The sequence below is a fragment of the Grampus griseus genome, assembly GCF_964374135.1.
Source record: "Grampus griseus genome assembly, chromosome: 1".
Taxonomy (NCBI): Eukaryota; Metazoa; Chordata; class Mammalia; order Artiodactyla; family Delphinidae; genus Grampus; species Grampus griseus.
In genome coordinates, this window is record NC_139017.1 from 103,542,804 (window position 1) to 103,561,155 (window position 18,352).

General features: G+C 35.2%; 1 protein-coding gene across 9 annotated transcripts in view; it reads left to right on the top strand.

The window, feature by feature from the left end:
• Positions 1-18,352, top strand: part of ZNF644 (zinc finger protein 644) — a 115,048-nt gene that overhangs the window by 33,250 nt on the left and 63,446 nt on the right. For 8 of the 9 annotated variants that reach the window (XM_082669464.1, XM_082669470.1, XM_082669471.1 and 5 more), the window contains one exon: positions 2,615-2,675. The exons of the other annotated variant lie outside the window; for it this stretch is intronic. In XM_082669464.1, coding sequence (XP_082525590.1) covers positions 2,632-2,675 — 44 coding nt within the window. In that variant the 5' untranslated portion in view covers positions 2,615-2,631. The remainder of the gene's footprint in view (positions 1-2,614; positions 2,676-18,352) is intronic. 9 annotated transcript variants of the gene reach the window in all.

An 18,352-nucleotide genomic window follows, 5' to 3' on the forward strand; every position in this document is an offset into this window, starting at 1 on the left:
AATACAGTTACATTGGGAGTTAGAGCTTCAACATGGGAATTTTATGGGGACACAGTTCAGTCCATAGCATCTTTTATGTAGTGCGTCTAATTTATCTCCCAGAAAACCTGCCATCATCATTAATATATTAGTTTCCTAGGCTGCTCTCACAAATTATCAAAAACTAGGTTGCTTAAAATAATAGACACTTAATTCTATCACAGTTCTGGAAGCCAGAAGTCTGAAGTCTATCACTGGGCAGAAATCAAGGTGTCAGCAGTGATGATCTCTCTCCAGACTCTATAGGAGAATCTGTTCCTTGCCTTGTCTCAATTCTGGTAGCTGCTGGCATTCCTGGCTTTGGCTGCAGTCTTTAAGGCCAGTGTTTTCAAATCTCTTTCTGCTCTGTCTTTACCTTCGCTGTGTATAGTCAGGTGTCTCCATGTCCCCTTCTTTATAAGGATACATGTGATTGTATTTAGGGCCCATCCAGATGATCCAGGATAATCTCTCCATCTCAAAATCTTTCACTTAATCACATCTGTAAAGACACTTTTTTTTCTTTTGCCATATAAAGTAAAATTTACAGGTTCGAGGGAGTAGGATGTGGATATCTTTTGTAGGACCATTTTTTAGCCTATCATACTGAGCAACTCATAGTAGACTTCTGATGTTCCCACTTTGATTTATAGTTTGTAATAGGTCTCAGTATCTAGTTCTGGGTGGGTAAAGGCTGGTGGCAGTGGGTGGCAGAATATTCTCATCTCTTCTAGACATTATGCAAAAAATTCTAGGCCTGTGTTCTCAGTGGATGGTCCCAGAAGTGTCAGCATCAGCATCACTTTAGGAACTTAGAAATACAAATGATCAGGCTTCAGTCTTAGACCTGCCAAATCAGGAACTCTGAAGGTAGGGCCTAGCCATCTCTGCATAACAAGCCCTCTGGGTCATTCCAATGCACCCTGAAGTTTGAGAAATACTTTTCTAGATTATTGACATTATCAGTATTAAAACCATATTCCCTATCCTCTCCAAAGTTTTTCTGCTTAATGCTAATACTAAAATTAGTCTAGGATTTATTGTCCACAAACTTTGTTTTCTGTAGAGATACAAACATTTTGTACCAATTCTTGGTACTGATAATAAGTGAAATTAATTCATTTACTCAATAAAAGTTTGCCCTGGGCTAACTTTTGTCAGTTGTATTTTACTTAGATGTAGTCATTTTATAAAGTAATGTTACTGGGATCCAGAAGTGATATGAAGTTTTTCTCTAGTCCTTGAAAATGTGGATAAACTCATTAGCCTGAATTTTACTTTATCTTCTGTATCCCTGTGTACATTTGGGGATACAATACAAAATTTGTAATCTTTCATTCTGCCTACATTGTTAGGCTTTTATTATGTGCTATCCAGTGAAAGTGCTGAAGTGAGATAAATGAATTCTTTTCCTCAGTGTGTCCACATTGTAGCTCAGAAAACACACAGGTAAACAGAATTGATATAGAGCTATCACTAGTTGCTATCACAATTGAGAAACACAGCTTTACATAGTTGAAGAAGTTAAAGAAGGATCTGCCAGGGTGACTGAGCTAAATATCGAAAAACTAGTAGAAAGGTGTTAGCAAGGTTAAGGAGAGATAGAAAGTAGGTATAGTTCACCATGTGAAAAGGCAGGAAAGCTGAGAGAGCATATGGGCTCTTCTGGGAGTTGAAGGGGTTTAGTATAGTAGAAACGTGGAATGAAGGGGAGAGTAAAGATTGGGGATAAATAGATGAAGCTTAGGTCATTGATGAGTACTGTTGAAGGCCTTGAGGCATAGATGTGATGTCTTCAGGGTAGCCATTGCAAAATGATTACTTACATAGTTTTGGGAAGGATGAATTTGAGAGGATAGTGAGTCTAGAAATAGAACAGTTACAGTAATCTAGGTGAGAATAGTAGTAGATATGGTGGTGCCATTTTTTGAGAATAAAAATTCAGAAGAGTAACAACCTGGTTTTAGGAATGGGGGAAAGGTGATGTGTAGAGTTCCGGGTAAGATATATTGAGTTTCATCATTTGTGAAGTGTGATAAAATTAGGGGTGGGTAGATTTTTGACAAGTAAATTTTCAGTGGAGTGTTGGGGTGGAGGTCACCTTATACTAGATTGAAGGCTAAATTGAGGAAGCAGGAGAGTATCAATATACACTATTCTCTAGAATAATCTTTCCTGGCATTTAGTAAGTATTTAATCAGTGTTAGCCATTATTATGGCTATTAACATACAATTTTATGCCATCTCATGTTTTTTTTTTTTTCTTCAACTTTTTGGTGTATTTTTTGGTATGTATGTAATAATATTAGATAAACATTGATATAGATAGAAGTGTGTGTTTTATTAACAAGTAATAATTTTAATTATGCTATTGCCATACTATTAATATTAATGAAAACAAGAGAACTAAAAAGTTTGTTTCTCATTTGAATAGATGATTGTTCCTCAAAAAATGGTACTTAGCAATAGTTTCCTGAAGATTACTGTAATAACTCAATTTATAGTTTTTAATTTAAAAGAATAGTGTATCATAGATGTATTTATTCATACCCGAAGGAAAAAAACTAAATGATTGCCTTTACATGTATTCTTTCAGGTTTGATTTAATTTCGAATGAGATTGTTCTTGCAACGAGATGTTAATAAGACAAAATCAAGGTAAGTAGAAGACAACTTTGTTAAATATTACATATCAAAGTAGGAATAATACAAAAAATTTATGTTTAAAAAGTGTGCCTCCAAATCCAAAATCAATGAGTTTTTAAATTAAATTTTGAAATACAAAGAACCAACTTTTTGATGCACTTGGTCCAGTTGATTTGATGGAAATGAAAATACAGCTGTCAAATTGTGAAACTAAAAGTATGCAGTTTCCAGTGACTATTAAACATGTTCAGAAATCAAGTTGATGTTTGGTTTAGCCACTCGGAAACCAGTTCAGTAAGAGATTTGCTAGGTTACTTCAGTGTTCCCTTCTTAGTGGGTTATAGTACTTGAGTAGTCTTTGCTTTTGTAAGTTTTACTTTCTTATTTCCATTAACAAAGAAAGCACTTCTACAGTTTGCCAAATTATGACTTCTTTATGTTAATATAATGTTCAGAGTTATAAATGATTGTTTTAATATTTTTTGTATCTCTACTGAATGACTTTTCTAATTTAGCATTCTGATTTATTTTCATTTTTTAAGACTGTTGACTTCAGAAAATTGAATTGTGATCATATACTTTTGGTCTGATATGTGAAAGATTGCTTTTTTAATAATATAAGTTTTTGAAATGTTAAAAAGGTGCATTTACTATCTGTTGGTAAGTGAACATGGCTTCAGGATATAAACAGATTAAAAAAGAATACTTTGATTACATTGCAGTTAAGTTGGGTCTTTCTAAATCTAACTAGATGTTTCAGCTGTCAAGAACTTGCTGATCTCAATGGTTAAAAAAAAAAAGAGAAGTGCTGTAGTTGAATAATGTGCAGTTAAATAGTGTATTCTCAATTAGTGGTTTAGGCATAATCTGAAGGAAAGTTTCCATTTTATTGGTATTATGTAGTAATAATAGCAGTGGTAGTGTGGAGAATACTTGTTGTATTAAGTGCTTCTCACGCCTTATTAATCTTTATGGTACCTCCTATAAGGCAGGTACTGCTGTCTAGAAAATTTTTTTTTTGGTTAATAGTGAGCTATTTCTTTTTCTTTAGAAACTTTATTTTCACAGCATTTATTATAAGGAACACTTGCCTGTATATCTTTCTGAAGGGGAGAAGAAGCTAGATTTTTGTACTTAAAGTCTTCTAGTGATTTTTGTTTGCTAGTTGAGTATGGTGTCTATTAGAAGGTTTGTTCTGATGTCTTACAAGTTAGATATTGCTCATGGGGTGACACTGGTTTAACTTATTCTGATTTTATTCCAGCACAATTATATATCACTTTTCTTTTTTGGTTAAGGTATAATTTACATTTTTATTAAGTTATGTATGGTAAAATGTACAAAATTTAAAGTATAGAGCTGAATGAGTTTTTATGTATATGTTCACATGTATAACCACCAATGTAATTTAAGATGTAGAACACTGTCATTGTCCCAGAAAGTTCCTCGTGCCCTTTCCTTTCCAATCCAATAGCCTTTCCCCCAAGGTAAGCATCTTTCTGAATTCTGTCAGCATAGCTTAGTTTTACCTGTTCTTGAACTTTATGTACATAGAGTTATATAATATGTACTCTTTTGTATCTGGCTTTTTTCATTCAACATAATGTTTCTGAGTTTCCTCCATGTTGTTATGAGTACCAGTAGTTTATTATTTTTTATTGCTGAGTAATATTCCATTGTATGAACATAATACAAATTTTTATGTATTTTCTCTATAATTTTGTTTATTGTATTCTCCATGACTCTGACCTCACTTGCCAACTTTCTACACTGCTTTCCTTCGTTTCCTACACTGCTTTACTTGTCTCCTTCATTGTCCCCCATCACCTGCACAATAAAATGTAAACTCATAACGTGGTATATAATGATCTCACTGCAGCTATTCCAGAATGCCTAGAATTATCTGAATAAACCAAATATGATGTTCATAGTGTTAGTTTTAGTTCTGTGTATATGTTGTCACTCGTTCCTACCCCCTTGCCTCCCCAACTGCTAATATATTTTCTCCCGGTTGTCAGCTAATCTCCTGAAATAGTCCATCTCAAGCATCATCTTGTCCTTTGAGCCAGACCTGGCCATACTGCAGTAGTCTGTTTTCCTTCCTAGACTGTGAGCTCTTTGAAGGTAGATACCATCCATGTCTTATTTATCTTAGTAGCACAGTGCCAGAGTACTGTGTATACTTAGTGATTTGTTAAACATAGAACAGCCAACAGAATTCTCTCTCTAACACTAGGGGTTCAGAGTACTGGCTGGAATGGGATGAGAGCATTGGCACTTCAGTTGCTGTTGGACTATAGGAAGGAGCCAATGAAGGCAATCCAAAAGTAACATTATAGGCATTTTGGAAAGGGAAATAAAATATCCTCCTAGTCTTCTTTCAGTCCAGTTGGAATAAAATGGCTAATAATGTTCTTTGTCCAGACCTTAAGGAAGATTGAGTGTTGTTGATTTTGATTACTCTTTCCAAATAAAGGCATTAATCCATGCTATGGAAATTGGAGTATTTGCTACTAGAAGTATTCTCTTTGTGAGTTCCTACTAGTTATTTCTTTCATTTAAAGATTTTAAAAGATGTGTTAGACTAATACAAGTAGAAGATTAAGAAGACTGGTCACATCTTTAAGAAGTGAAGAAAACTTTTCCTCATTTTCCTGGGGGTAAAAAACTGTTGGAGTGGAGGAAAAAATTGAATCATGGTCTGGAATGGTAACATTTTTGATTCCTATAGCTTAGGAAGCTTGCTGTTTGCTGAGAAGTATTTTTAAAGATTATGTTTTATCATTATAGATCTGTAATTTATATAAACAATATGCTTTCTTAAGAAATGAAACTTTAAAAAAATTTTAAAGCATTTTGCGCTAGTTTTCTTCTTTGAGGTTTGGAATTGGGCTAGTTGGGTTGGCTATCGTAGTCACCTGGGTGGTTTTTATGCCTGAAGCTTTATTGCCTTCTAGCAAGTCCAAAGCAAGGAGAGGTTCTTCCCTACTGGGATCAATTTGTTGCTTTCCCTCTCTGCAGCTTCTACCATAAAGCTTGAACACAGAGTTGGGCATTGACCCCATCTCATGCTGTTCCTTCTGTCTCCCTGCAAGGATTTTTCTTAGACACAGATTCTTATCAAATGTAGAACCTTGGTTATTTCTTTTATCTCATCCTGGATGTAGAGTGTGTTTAGTTCTCTTGTTGATAAAATTTGAGTATTGAGAGAAGTTTACCCTTGAGATTGCTTGACTTATGTGTCTCTAAGAGATTTTAGATTAGTTTTTCTTCTCAGAGGCTGACAGGTATACCTCGGTTTCAGACACTTCCTCTTCATTTTGTACTTCAATATTTAACACAGTCAGATGCTGCTAAGCTTTTTTATTTTGCAGAATTCCTGAATCCAGGGATTTAAAGTTCTTTATGAATGTCTTATATTAGTTTAATTTCATTAATTTCCAAATTAACCTTTCCATGCTTCCATTCTTTAGTAGTACTGTAGATGTGCTTCCCTTTCTTGTACTGTGAAAAAGAAAACTTTTTAATTAATGAAATTGTTTGTTTCTAATTCTAGATAAGATTGCACAATGTACATTCAGCCTTTTCCAAATATATTGCCGAGTAACATTTTGTATTTTCAAAGTTTTATCTTTTTATATAAAAGCCACATATGCTTATATGTATAAGCAGACAGTACAGAAATATTTAAAATAAGAAGTAAAACTCTCCTCTCGCTCAGCCCTGTACTCCCCATAAGTTGTCCAAAATGGCTGGTATGTATTCTGCCTTGTTTTGTCACTGTTTTCCGATATGTCTTGGACATTTTTTTCATATATGCATTACCTGTAATATAACTGTTTCCTTCTTAATAAACACTTGGGTAAATCTCAGGGGTTTTTTTGCTGCTAGAGCAGTGCTGCAGTAAATATTCTTAACTATATCATTGTGATTGTGTGAGAATGTCTATAGGATAACTTGTAGCAATGGATTACTGGGTCAATGGATGTGTACACTTTAATTTCTGATATATATACTGCAAATGAGATTGTACCACTTAATATTCTATTAGCAGTTTTTGAGAATATTTGTTTTCCCAGACCCTGCTAAATATTAACCAGTGTTTTAATCTTTGCTAGTCTGATCATTGAAAAGTGGTATTTATTTGACTGTGCATTTCTTTGTGAGATTCTCAAAGGCTTGAAATATCACCTTCATCATAGCTTAATCCATTGAGAACATACAATCTGCAAACGATTTTTTTTTATTGTTAAATCCATCAATTAACATACCTTCATGTTTTATGTACTGCCTTCAGTTACTTAATATTGAATAACCAGATTGTTTGTCTTCGTTTCCTTCATAAAGCTATTTATTCAGGATAACTATTTTCTTATGATGAATTTCTTTATAGTTTGCTACAAACTAATGTTAGCATAGTCTGTAGAAAGAAAATAAAAGCCATTACTAAGTATTAGGTAAATTAAGTCTACATTAATAGCATGCTGCCAAAATCTGTTGTCTGTTGGAACTCAAGCATTTGAAAACTTTCCTTGTTTGTCATCATTTTTTTGCTGCCTTCAGCAGTAAAAAAAAAAATGTGGCAAACGTCATTCAAATATGTAAACAGTAAACCATAAAACTGTCCTGTCAGACCAAACAATTTTGGAATTGCTGTAGTTTAGTCTTCTATAGTAGGTCTAAACTGTAAGTAAAGGTGCTAAATAAAACAAGGCATTCAGTAAGCCTTTATTGAAACCTAACGTTCTAGGCACTATGCTATATGTTAAGTATGCATTGGTAATTAGAATCTCAGTTCTGTATAATTAATTATGTCATGAACAGAATACTGACTGGTATGTATAGGGGAGTATAGTGGGACTAAGGAGGGAATTTTAAAGGAAGATAATGAGAAAGGCTTTATAGAAGAGGTGATATTTGAATTGTACCCTGAAGGAAAGAATAGAATTTTGATTGTAGGATGACCTTGGGAAAATATGGACAGAGAGGGTATAAACTGAAGCTCTTATTTTAGTTTCCAGAAATTATTTTGTAAAACAGTTTCATTTAACTGGATGTCCATATTGTCAGAGTTACTGATATTTTCTTAAGTGTACTCAAGTTTACAATTTACTACAGCCTAGGAATTCATTGCTTGAACTACTTCCTTGTTTGGCTTTTTCAAACTTTTTTTTACCAAGTCTGATTTTGAACCCACCAAGAAATAAATTATACTGTAAAAGCCTCCATACTGATCATTAATTTAAATATTATAATATTACATTTAAGGGTATGAGGTTCATAATAAGAAAAGAAAAACAACTGGCTTGAGGTCAGGTAGATAGTTGCAAAGATGGAATTAGAACCTGTCTTCTGACCTCTGATCTACTGTTCTTTTGAGATGACCATTAAAGCAGACATTTGAAACCTTTTAGAGTCTTCTAGCTAGGCTGAGGACTGTGGGCCTGTCACGCGATGGTAAATATCTGTTTAATGTTTTGTTGATTCATTCAGTGTTTTATGCACTGGTTGCTATAGTTAAATTGGTTTTGGCTCATACTTGATACTAGTTACTAGTCTGAGGAGGAAAGATGACTCAATATGTAATTACAATCAAATGTGATTAATGTTGTGATAGTCTGTGTCCTGGATTACAAAGACCATGTCTGTTTTATTTATTGATATATAAGCACTTAGGACAGTATGTTTATTAAATGATAAAGATTTATTGAATGACTAAATGGAAATATGGAAAGGCCTCCCAGAAGAAGTGACACTTAAACTAAAACTTGGAGGAACTTTTGGTGATTTGTCAAGATAAAAAGTTGGGGAAAGACTGTTGTTAGTAGAGGAAGTGGCACGTGGAAAGGATGAGAGGTAAGAGAAAGGGAAGATTGGTGGAACTGAAAGAAATATGGTATGTCTTGAGTGTAGTGTTCTACGTGCAGTAAGGCTGAGAGGAGTGGCTAGTGTCAAGAGATAAGACAGAGTAAGGCTTGAGCTCTTTTATTGAGGGTCTTATAAGTCACTTTAAGGAAGTTGGATTAACAGAGTAATGAGACGCCATTCAAGGAGTTTAAGTGTGAGGACGTGATGTGATCAGATCAGGGTTTTAGAAATGTGGAGAATTAAAATGGAGAACAAGTTAGTGGAGAAGCTAGATTGGAATCAGGTTGACCCATTTGTAGGGGGAGGCTGCTGGCCTGACTTTAGAGTGGTTGTACTGGAAAAGCTGTAGTTGGATTTGAGAGAGATTTAGACAAGAAAATAGATCAGCTTTGGTGATGAAGTGTAAAGGAATTGGTGGTAGGAGAGTAAGGAAGGAGTTGAGGATGATATCCATGTTTCTGGCCTGGCAGTCGTGCGATATTCACAGATAGGAACGGTGGAGAAGAAGCAGGTTTATAGAGAACAAGAGCTAAATTTTAGCTATATTGAGCTTGAAGTAGCTCAAGACATCTGAGTGGAAATGTCAGGTGGCAGTTAGATGCAGGAGACCTGTAACTTAAAGAGATCTGAGAGTCATGAGCATTAAATCTTCATAATATCTCACAAATTTATTTTTTGTTTTGTCTCTCTCTGCAAGATATTACAAAGCATCTTTATATATGAGCTATTCAGTTGACCTAAAGATTGTTGAAAATGAGTTGCTCCGTATAAATTTATGAGCTGCTGTTTTTATTAGATTCTAGTCTCTGCTTACTCTTAATTAAACAAGATTTAATACCGTTAATGAACAATTAATCATACTATCGATGGCAATAGTCTTACCAAAGATACTTGAATAGCCTAAGGATATATTAAATGTGTTAAATCTTGGATTTCCATTAATAGTGTCTAATACATATTAGCTAAATATGAACTCTGATACTTGATAATTTAGATATTTTCCTGCCTGTGTAACAAAGTTTAGGTTAAAATGGTCATGAAGTCTTTTTTTTTTTTTGAATATTTATTTATTTATTTTCTTTCTTTTGGCTGCGTCTGGTCTTAGTTGTGGCACGCAGCAGCTTTGTTGAGGCATGCGGGATCTGTCATTGCAGTGCACATGGGCTCTTTGTTGTGGCGCGCTGGCTTCTCTCTAGTTGTCGTATGTAGGTTTTCTCTCTCTAGTTGTGGTGCGCGGGCTCCAGAGTGCGTGGGCTCTGTAGTTTGTGGCACGCAGGCTCTCTCATTGAGGCACGCGGGCTCAGTAGTTGTGGTGTGCGGGCTTAGTTGCCCCGCGGCATGTGGGATCTTAGTTCCCCCACCAGGGATCAAACCCGTGTTCCCTGCATTGGTAGGCGGATTCTTTACCAGTGGACCACCAGGGAAGGTCCTGGTCATGAAGTCTTTAGGTTAATTGTGATTCAGCAAATCATTAGGAAAAAAGGTGTATGTGACAGTAGGACTTCGCCTACTTTGTTCACCCTTGTATATCACCATCTAGAGCTGTTCTTGGCACAGAGAAACTCAATAAGCATTTCTTGAATAATCAGTCAATGTTTACATATGACGTTTAATATCTAATCAAATTTTATTTTTAGTCAAATGACAGGCGTGGCAGACAAGTTAGTTCTTCCAACTTAAAAGATTATTCTTTTACTTGAGTAATATTTCCCCCCTTAAATTACCCTGTAACCATTCATATTTATACTGCCTTCCTTCCATTCCAACAAACATATTTCACTTTCTAATCAGAAATATTTTTTTTACTAAATTTATTTATTTTATTTATTTATTTTTGGCTGTGTTGGGTCTTCGTTGCCGTGCACGGGCTTTCTCTAGTTGTGGCGAGCGGGGGCCACTCTTCATTGCAGTACGCGGACTTCTCACTGCGGTGGCTTCTCTTGTTGTGGAGCACGGGCTCTAGGCGCTTAGGCTTCAGTAGTTGTGACGCCCAGGCTCAGTAGTTGTGGCTTGCGGGTTCTAGAGTGCAGGCTCAGTTACTGTGGCATACGGGCTTTAGTTGCTCCATGGCATGTGGGATCTTCCCGGACCAGGGCTTGAACCCATGTCCCTTCCATTGGCAGGTGGATTCTTAACCACTGCGCCACCAGGGAAGCCCTAATCAGAAATATTTTTAGTGACATTATTGAAACATGTCTTCTACTAAAATCACAATCAGTTTGGATATTTTCATTTGTGTATTCTAACATCACCATATTTAAACTGAATTAGTCACCTTTACTCTCAAAACCTGTTCTTGCTAGCGCCCCATTCTCTTGTCATTGAGACCAAAATCCCTCTGAATATTTACATTGCTTACTTTCTGTCTTAAAGATTCGGTCAGTTACTAGGTCTTTTTGCTTTTACCTTGTCAGTGTAATGTGTATCTTTCCTTTCCATTCCCATTGCTGTTTTGTTTATCCTCTCTGTTGTATTCATCTGAGAATGCTATGTCTTTGCTCACTTCATTTTATTTCTGTAAGATCATTTGATTCAGTTTTTTAGGAAGTTACCCTAATTACATTATTTGCTCAAAAAAAAAAAGCCATTTAACAACTCCTTAAGGATAAATGTTAATTTTTATTCATTTATCTTTTTTGGCGGTACGCGGGCCCCTAACTGCTGTGGCCTCTCGTGTTGTGGCGCACAGGCTCCGGATGCGCAGGCTTAGCGGCCATGGCTTATGGGCCCAGCCACTCTGCGGCATGTGGGATCTTCCCGGACCGGGGCACGAACCCGCGTCCCCTGCATCGGCAGGCGGACTCTCAACCACTGCACCACCAGGGAAGCCCCAAATTTTAATTTTTAGATCTTACATTCAAGAGCTTTCAAATTCATGTTCCAGTCAATTTTAATGTTTCATCTCCTACTATTTTTTTAAATAAACATTTTGCTGTAGCCTAATTGATTATCATTGTTCTTGGAAAATCCTGACATTTTCACAGTTACTCATATCACCACTCTCATCCTCAGTTCATCTGTACCCTTGAAATTTAACTCATCCAAGAAAGTTCAACTTAAATCTTGGCTCTGTCTTGAGGACAAAGTCCCTAGGAAGTTACTTTCTCTGTGTATCTGTGATGATTGTAAACTGAATAACCTATTGATTCAATGAGTTAAAAGCATGACAAGATAATAAATAAGATACTAAATAATAACATCTCCTACAGTACCCTTGGCAGGTGATAGACTCCTATATTTTTTGACTGATTAAAACTTAAACTATGATAACCTTAGATTTATTTCATAAACAAAAGTTTATAGAGTGTTTACTGTCTCCACAGTTGACAAACAAGCAGATTTTTAAAATCTGATTGATTAAAACCAAAACCATGATAAGCCCAGATTTCTTTTATTTAACATTGTATAGTGCTTACTATATGCCAGGCAGTGTTACAAGTACTTTATAAAATATCAACTCAATCCTCAGTTTTCAGGTAAAGAAACTGGGATACAATGAGTTAATTGACTTAGCAGTGGAAGGGCTGAGAATTGAATCAGGTAGTCTAGCTTCAGAGTTTGTGCTCTTAAAGGCTTTTTATACTGCCTCTCATAAGAACTGTGGAATAATTTTGCTATGAAGAAAAGAAACCATGCATAAAAAGGTGTAATCAAATATGTAGTCTTATCTCATTTAGACTCTCACTCATTTCTCCTTCACCCTCAGGAGAAGGTATTATTTTGGAGCAATGATACAGTACTGTTGCCCAACTACTCTCATTGGTAATTTTATTTTATTTTTTTTTCATTGATAATTTAAAAAACATTAATGTTGATACACTTTCACACTTAGAAAAGTTACTAGATAGTATAAAGTGCTCCTCTGTACTCATACCCAGATTCACCAGTTAACATTTTGCGACATTTGCTTTATTTGTGTTTTCTATATCTGTATCTATACACGTATTTATTTGTTGTCATTTTTCTCCTGAACTATTTGAGACGAATTTGCAGACATCATGTCCACTTATCTGTGAATACTTCAGTATCTATTTCCTAAAAATAAGGACTCTGTCAGGAAGTGTACCATTGGTGCAGTATTATTGTCCTATCTAATCCATAGCTCATGTTAAAACTTTACCAGTTGTTTCAGTAATGTCCTTTATATCATCTTTTATTTCTCTTTAATGATCTTGGCATTTTTGAAGAGGGCAATTTAATTTTGATGTAACTGTAGTTTCACATGCAGTTAAAAGAAATAATACAGAGATCCCTGTACCCTTTACCTAATGGTAACATCTTGCAAAAACCGCAATACAATATCATACCCAGGATACTGACTTTGATATAGTCAAGTTATGGAACACTTCTCTCACAAGAACCCCGAGGAATGCCTTTTATAGCCAACTTGCTTCCCTTCCCCTGGTCCCCTAATCCCTTGTAACTAGTAATCTGTTTGCCATTTTTATAATTTTGTCATCCCAAGAATGTTGTACAAATGGAATCATACAGTATATAATCTTTTGGTATTGGCCTTTTTCAATCGGCACAATTCCCTCAAGATTCATACAAGCTACTGTGTACATCGATTCGTTCATTCCTTTTTATTCTGAGTAGTATTCCACAGTGTCAGTGTACCACAGTTTATTCACCTATTGAAGGACGTCTGGGTCAATTCCAGTTTGGGGATATTATGAATAAAGCTAATATGAACATTTGTGTATAGGTTTGTATGTAAACATCAGTTTTCATTTCTGTAGAATAAATGCCCAAGAGTGCAATTGCTGGGTTGCATGCTAGTTGCATGTTTAGTTTTATCAGAAATGGCCAAATTGTTTTCCAGCAGTGTATAAATGATCCAGTTTCTCCACATCTTTGCCAACATTAGGTGGTAGATGTCACTTTTTTTTTTTTAGCCATTTTGAAAGGTGCGTAGTGATATCTCAGTGTGCTTTTTTTTTTTTAATTTATTTTTAAATTTATTTTATTTATTTATTTATTTTTACGGTACGCGAGCTTCTCACTGTTGTGGCCTCTCCTGTTGCGGAGCACAGGCTCCGGGCGCTCAGGCTCAGCGGCCATGGCTCACGGGCCCAGCCACTCCGCGGCATGTGGGATCTTTCTGGACTGGGGCACGAACCTGTGTCCCCTGCATCAGCAGGAGGACTCTCAACCACTGCACCACCAGGGAAGCCCTCAGTGTGCTTTTAATTTGCATTTCCCTAATGATGCTCAACATCTTTTCCTGTGCTCATTTGCATTTTTATATTCTCTTAGGCAAAATATCCGTTCATGTCTTTCACCCATTTTCTTATTGGGTTTTTTTGTTTTTTTTATATTGAGTCTTGAGAGTTATATACTCTACCCACTAGTCCTTTGTCAGATACAGGGCTTGTAAATGCTTTCTCCTGTTCTGTGGCTTGTGTTATCTTCTTAACATGGTCCTTTGCAGAGTAGAAGTTTTAAATTTTGAGAGGCCCATCAATTTTTTCTTTTTGAATTGTGCATTTGGTGTCAAGTCTAAGAACTCTTTACCCTAGATCCCGAAGACGTTTTTTGTTTTGTTTTGTTTTCTAAAAGTTTTATAGACTTGCATTTTACATCCAAGTTCATAGTGATCCATTCTAAATTAATTTTTTACAAGTTGTAAGACTTAATTCAAGGTTTTTTTTTTCTTTGCCTATGAGCATCTAATTGCTCTAGGACCATTTTGTTGCAAAGGCTACCTTTCCTCTGTTGACCTGTTTTTGGATCTTTGTCGAAAATCAGTTGGGCATACTGGTGTGGATCTGTTTCTGGGTTCTCAGTTCTGTTCCTTTGATCTATATGTCTATCCAATAGCATGCTGTTTTGACTACTGTAGCTGTATAGTAGGCCTTAATTTAGGGTAGAATGATTCATCCCACTTTATTCTTACAGATTGTTTTAGCTATTCTAAGGCCTGTATCTTTTCATATAAAGTTTAAAATAAGTGTACATGTATCTACCAAAATCTTTCCTGGGATTTGATAGGATTTGCATTAAACCTATAGATTGATTTGGGAAGAATGAAATTGAAATCTTTACTATATTGAGTCTTCAATCTATCTTCCATTTATTTAGGTTGATTTTTTTCATCAGCATTTGTAATTTCAACATACAGATATTTTACATGTTTTGTTAAGTTTGTACCTGAGTGTTTTATTTTATTTGGATTGATTGTTAGTGGTGTTGTGATTTTAATTTCAGATTCTGTATGTTCATTGTTAGGATATAGAAATGCAATTGCTTTTTTTCCTTTGAGGGAAAATTCACCTAAAATACATTATTAATTTTAAAGTATAAAATTCAGTGACCTTTTAGTGAATTTGCAATATTGTGCAACCATGACCTCTAACTAGTTCCAAGATACTTCGACACTCCCAAGGAGGAGATCCTGTACCCATTAAGCAGTCACTATTCATTCCTCCCTCCTCCCAGCCCCTGGCAACCATGAATCTGCTTTCTATCTCTGTGATTTTCCCTATTCTATATATTTCATGTAAATAAGATCATACAGTATGTAACCTTTTGTGTCATGTTTATTTCACATAATGTTTTTTAGGCTCATCCATTTCGTAGCAGATGAGTACTTTATTCCTGTTTATGCCTGAGAAACATTCTATTGTATGACTATGCTAATTTCTTTATCCATTCGTCTGGTCTGTGGATGGGCATTTGGGTTGCTTACACTTTTAGGCTATTGTAAATAGTGCTGCTGTGCACATTTGTGTACCTTTGTTTGAATATCTGTTTTTAATTCTTTTCTATATATACGTAGAAGTGGAATTAATGGGTCATGTGATAATTCTGTGTTTTAACTTCTTGAGGAACCGCCACACTTTTCCATGGTGACTGCACCATTTTATATTCCCACGAAGAATGTACAAAGATTCCTATTACTCTGTATCCTTGCTAACACTTATTATTTTTCAATTTTTGGGTTATAGGCATCCTAGTGGGTATGAAGTGGTGTCTTATGGTGGTTTTGGTTTGCATTTCTTAAATGACTAATGAGGTTGATCATCTTTTCATGTGCTTCTTGACCGTTTATAGATTGTCTTTGGAGAAATGTCTATTTAAGTCCTTTGCCCATTTAAAAAATTGGATTGTTCATCTTTTTGTTGTTGAGTTGTAGGGATTCTTTTTATATTCTGGAGACTAGACCCTTATCAGAAAAATAATTTGCAAATATTTTCTCCCACTCTGTAAAGTGTCTTTTCATTTCTTAATGTGCTTTGATGCACAAAAGTTTTCAATTTTGATGAAGTCCAATTTATTGTTTTGTTTTTTGTTGCTTTTGTCATATCTAGGAATCCATTGTGAAATCCAAGGTCACGAAGACTTATTCCTATGCTTTCTTCTAAGAGTTTTATAATTTTAGCTCTTATATTTAGGTCTTTGATCTATTTTGAATTAATTTTTGCATATGGTATGAGGTAGGAGTCCAACTTTATTCCTTTGGATGTGGATATCCAGTTATCCCAGCATCATTTGTTGAAGAGACAAGACTTTTCCCATTCAGTGGTCTTAGTGCCCTTATTGAAAATCAGTTGGCTATTGATGAATGGATTTATTTCTGTACTTTCAATTCTATTCCATTGGTATATCCTTATGTCAGTACCACATTTATTACTGTAGCTATGTAGTAAGATTTGATTTCGGAGATTGAGTCCTCTTTGTTCTTCTTTTTTAAGATTGTTGTACTGGCTATTTGGGATCCCTTGCAAATTCATATGAACTTTAGGATCAGCATTTCTTTTTTTTTTTTTTTTTTTTGCAGTATGCAGGCCTCTCATTGTTGTGGCCTCTCCCTTTGCGGAGCACAGGCTGCGGACGCGCAAGCTCAGCGGCCATGGCTCACAGGCCCAGCCGCTCCGCGGCATGTGGGATCTTCTCGGACCGGGGCACGAACCGTGTCCCCCACATCGGCAGGCAGACTCTCAACCACTGCGCCACCAGGGAAGCCCCAGGATCAGCATTTCTATTTCTGACAAAAACACTGTTGGTATATTGATGAGGATTGCACTGAATCTGTAGATGGCTTTTAGGTGGTAGTATTGCCATCTTAACAATATAAAGTCTTCCAGACCATGAACACAGGATACAGGATGTGTTTTCATTTATTTATGTCTTCTTTAATTTCCTTTAACTATGTTTTTTAGTTTTTTGTGTATTAATTTGCTTCTTTATTTAAATTTTTCTCAAGTATTTTATTCTTTTTGAAGCTATTGTAAATGGAATTTAAAAATTTCATTTTCAGATTTTTCATTGCAGCTGATTTTTCTATATTCATGTTGTATATTGCAGTTTTTTCTGAACTTGTTTATTAGCTCTAATAGGTTTTGTGTGTGTGTGTGTGTATTATTTAGGGTTTTCTTTATATGAGATCATGTAGGCTGCAAGTAGAGATAGTTTATTTCTTTCCGATCTGGATGCCATTTATTCCTTTTTCTTTCATGTTTGCCCTAACTACAACCTGTTATACAATGTTGAATAGAAGTGGGAAGAACAGACTTCCTTGTCTTGTTCCTGATCTTAGTGGGAAAGTTTTCAGTCTTTCACTATAAAGTGTGATGTTGGCTGTGGGTTTTTCATAGATAGTCTTTATCAGGTTGAGGAACTTCCCTTATATTCATACTTTATTCAGTGTTTTTGTTATGAAAGCGTGTATAATTTTGTCAGATGCTTTTTGTGCTTTTATTGAGATGCTCTATTGGTTTTTGTTTTTCAATCTGTTAATGTGGTATGTTACATTGGTTGATTTTCTTATATTAAACTACCATTGAATTCTGGGATAAATCTCAAATGGTCATGATACATAATCATTTTAGTAGGTTATAGATTTATTTTGCCAGTATTTTGTTTAGGATCTTTGCATCCATATTAATAGGGAATCTTGGTCACTAGTTTTCTTTTCTCATGATGTCTTTGAAATCAGTTTAATGCTGGCCTTATAGAGTTGTTGGAAAGTGTTTCCTCTTCTATTTTTGGTAGAATTTGAGAAGGATTGATTATTAATTCCTCTTGAAATGACTGGAACTGTTCACTAGTGAAACCATCTGGTCTTGGGCTTTTTCTTTTAGGGAGATTTTTGATTACTGAATCGATCTCTTTACTTATTATAGGTCTTTTCAGATTTTCTGTTTCTTCTTGAGTTATTTTTGGTAGTTCATGTGTTTCTAGGAATTTGTCCATCTCACCTAGGTTATTAACTTGTTAGTATACAATTGATTGTAGTATACTCTTATACCCCTCTTACTTCCATAAGGTTGGTAGTAGTGTCCCTCTCGCATTTCTAATTTTAGTAACTTGAGTTTTCTTTTTTTTTTTTTTCTTGGTCAGTCTAGCTAAAGCTTTTTCCGTTTTATTGATCAAAGAACCAATTTTTGGTTTCACTGATTCTGTTATTTTTCAGATCTCTATTTTGTTTATTTTCACTCTAATCATTATTATTTCTATCATTTTGCTAGTTTGCAGTTTAGTTTTGTTATTGTTGTTGTTCTTTGATGTGTAAAGTTAGGTTATTGGTATGACATGTATCTTTTTTAATGTAGGCTTTTATAGTTATAAATTTTCCCCTGAATACTGCTTTTACTGCATCCCATAAGTTTCAATACATTGTGTTTTCATTTTCATTTATCTCAAAGTATTTTCTTATTCCCTCATGAGATCTTCTCTGGTCCATTGCTTGTTTAAGAAGGTGTTTTTTATTTCCACATGTTGTGCATTTTTTAGGTTTCCTTCTATTACTAATTTCCAGTTTTACTCCATGTAGTCGAAAAAGATACTTTGTATGAGCTCTCTCTTTTTAATACATGACT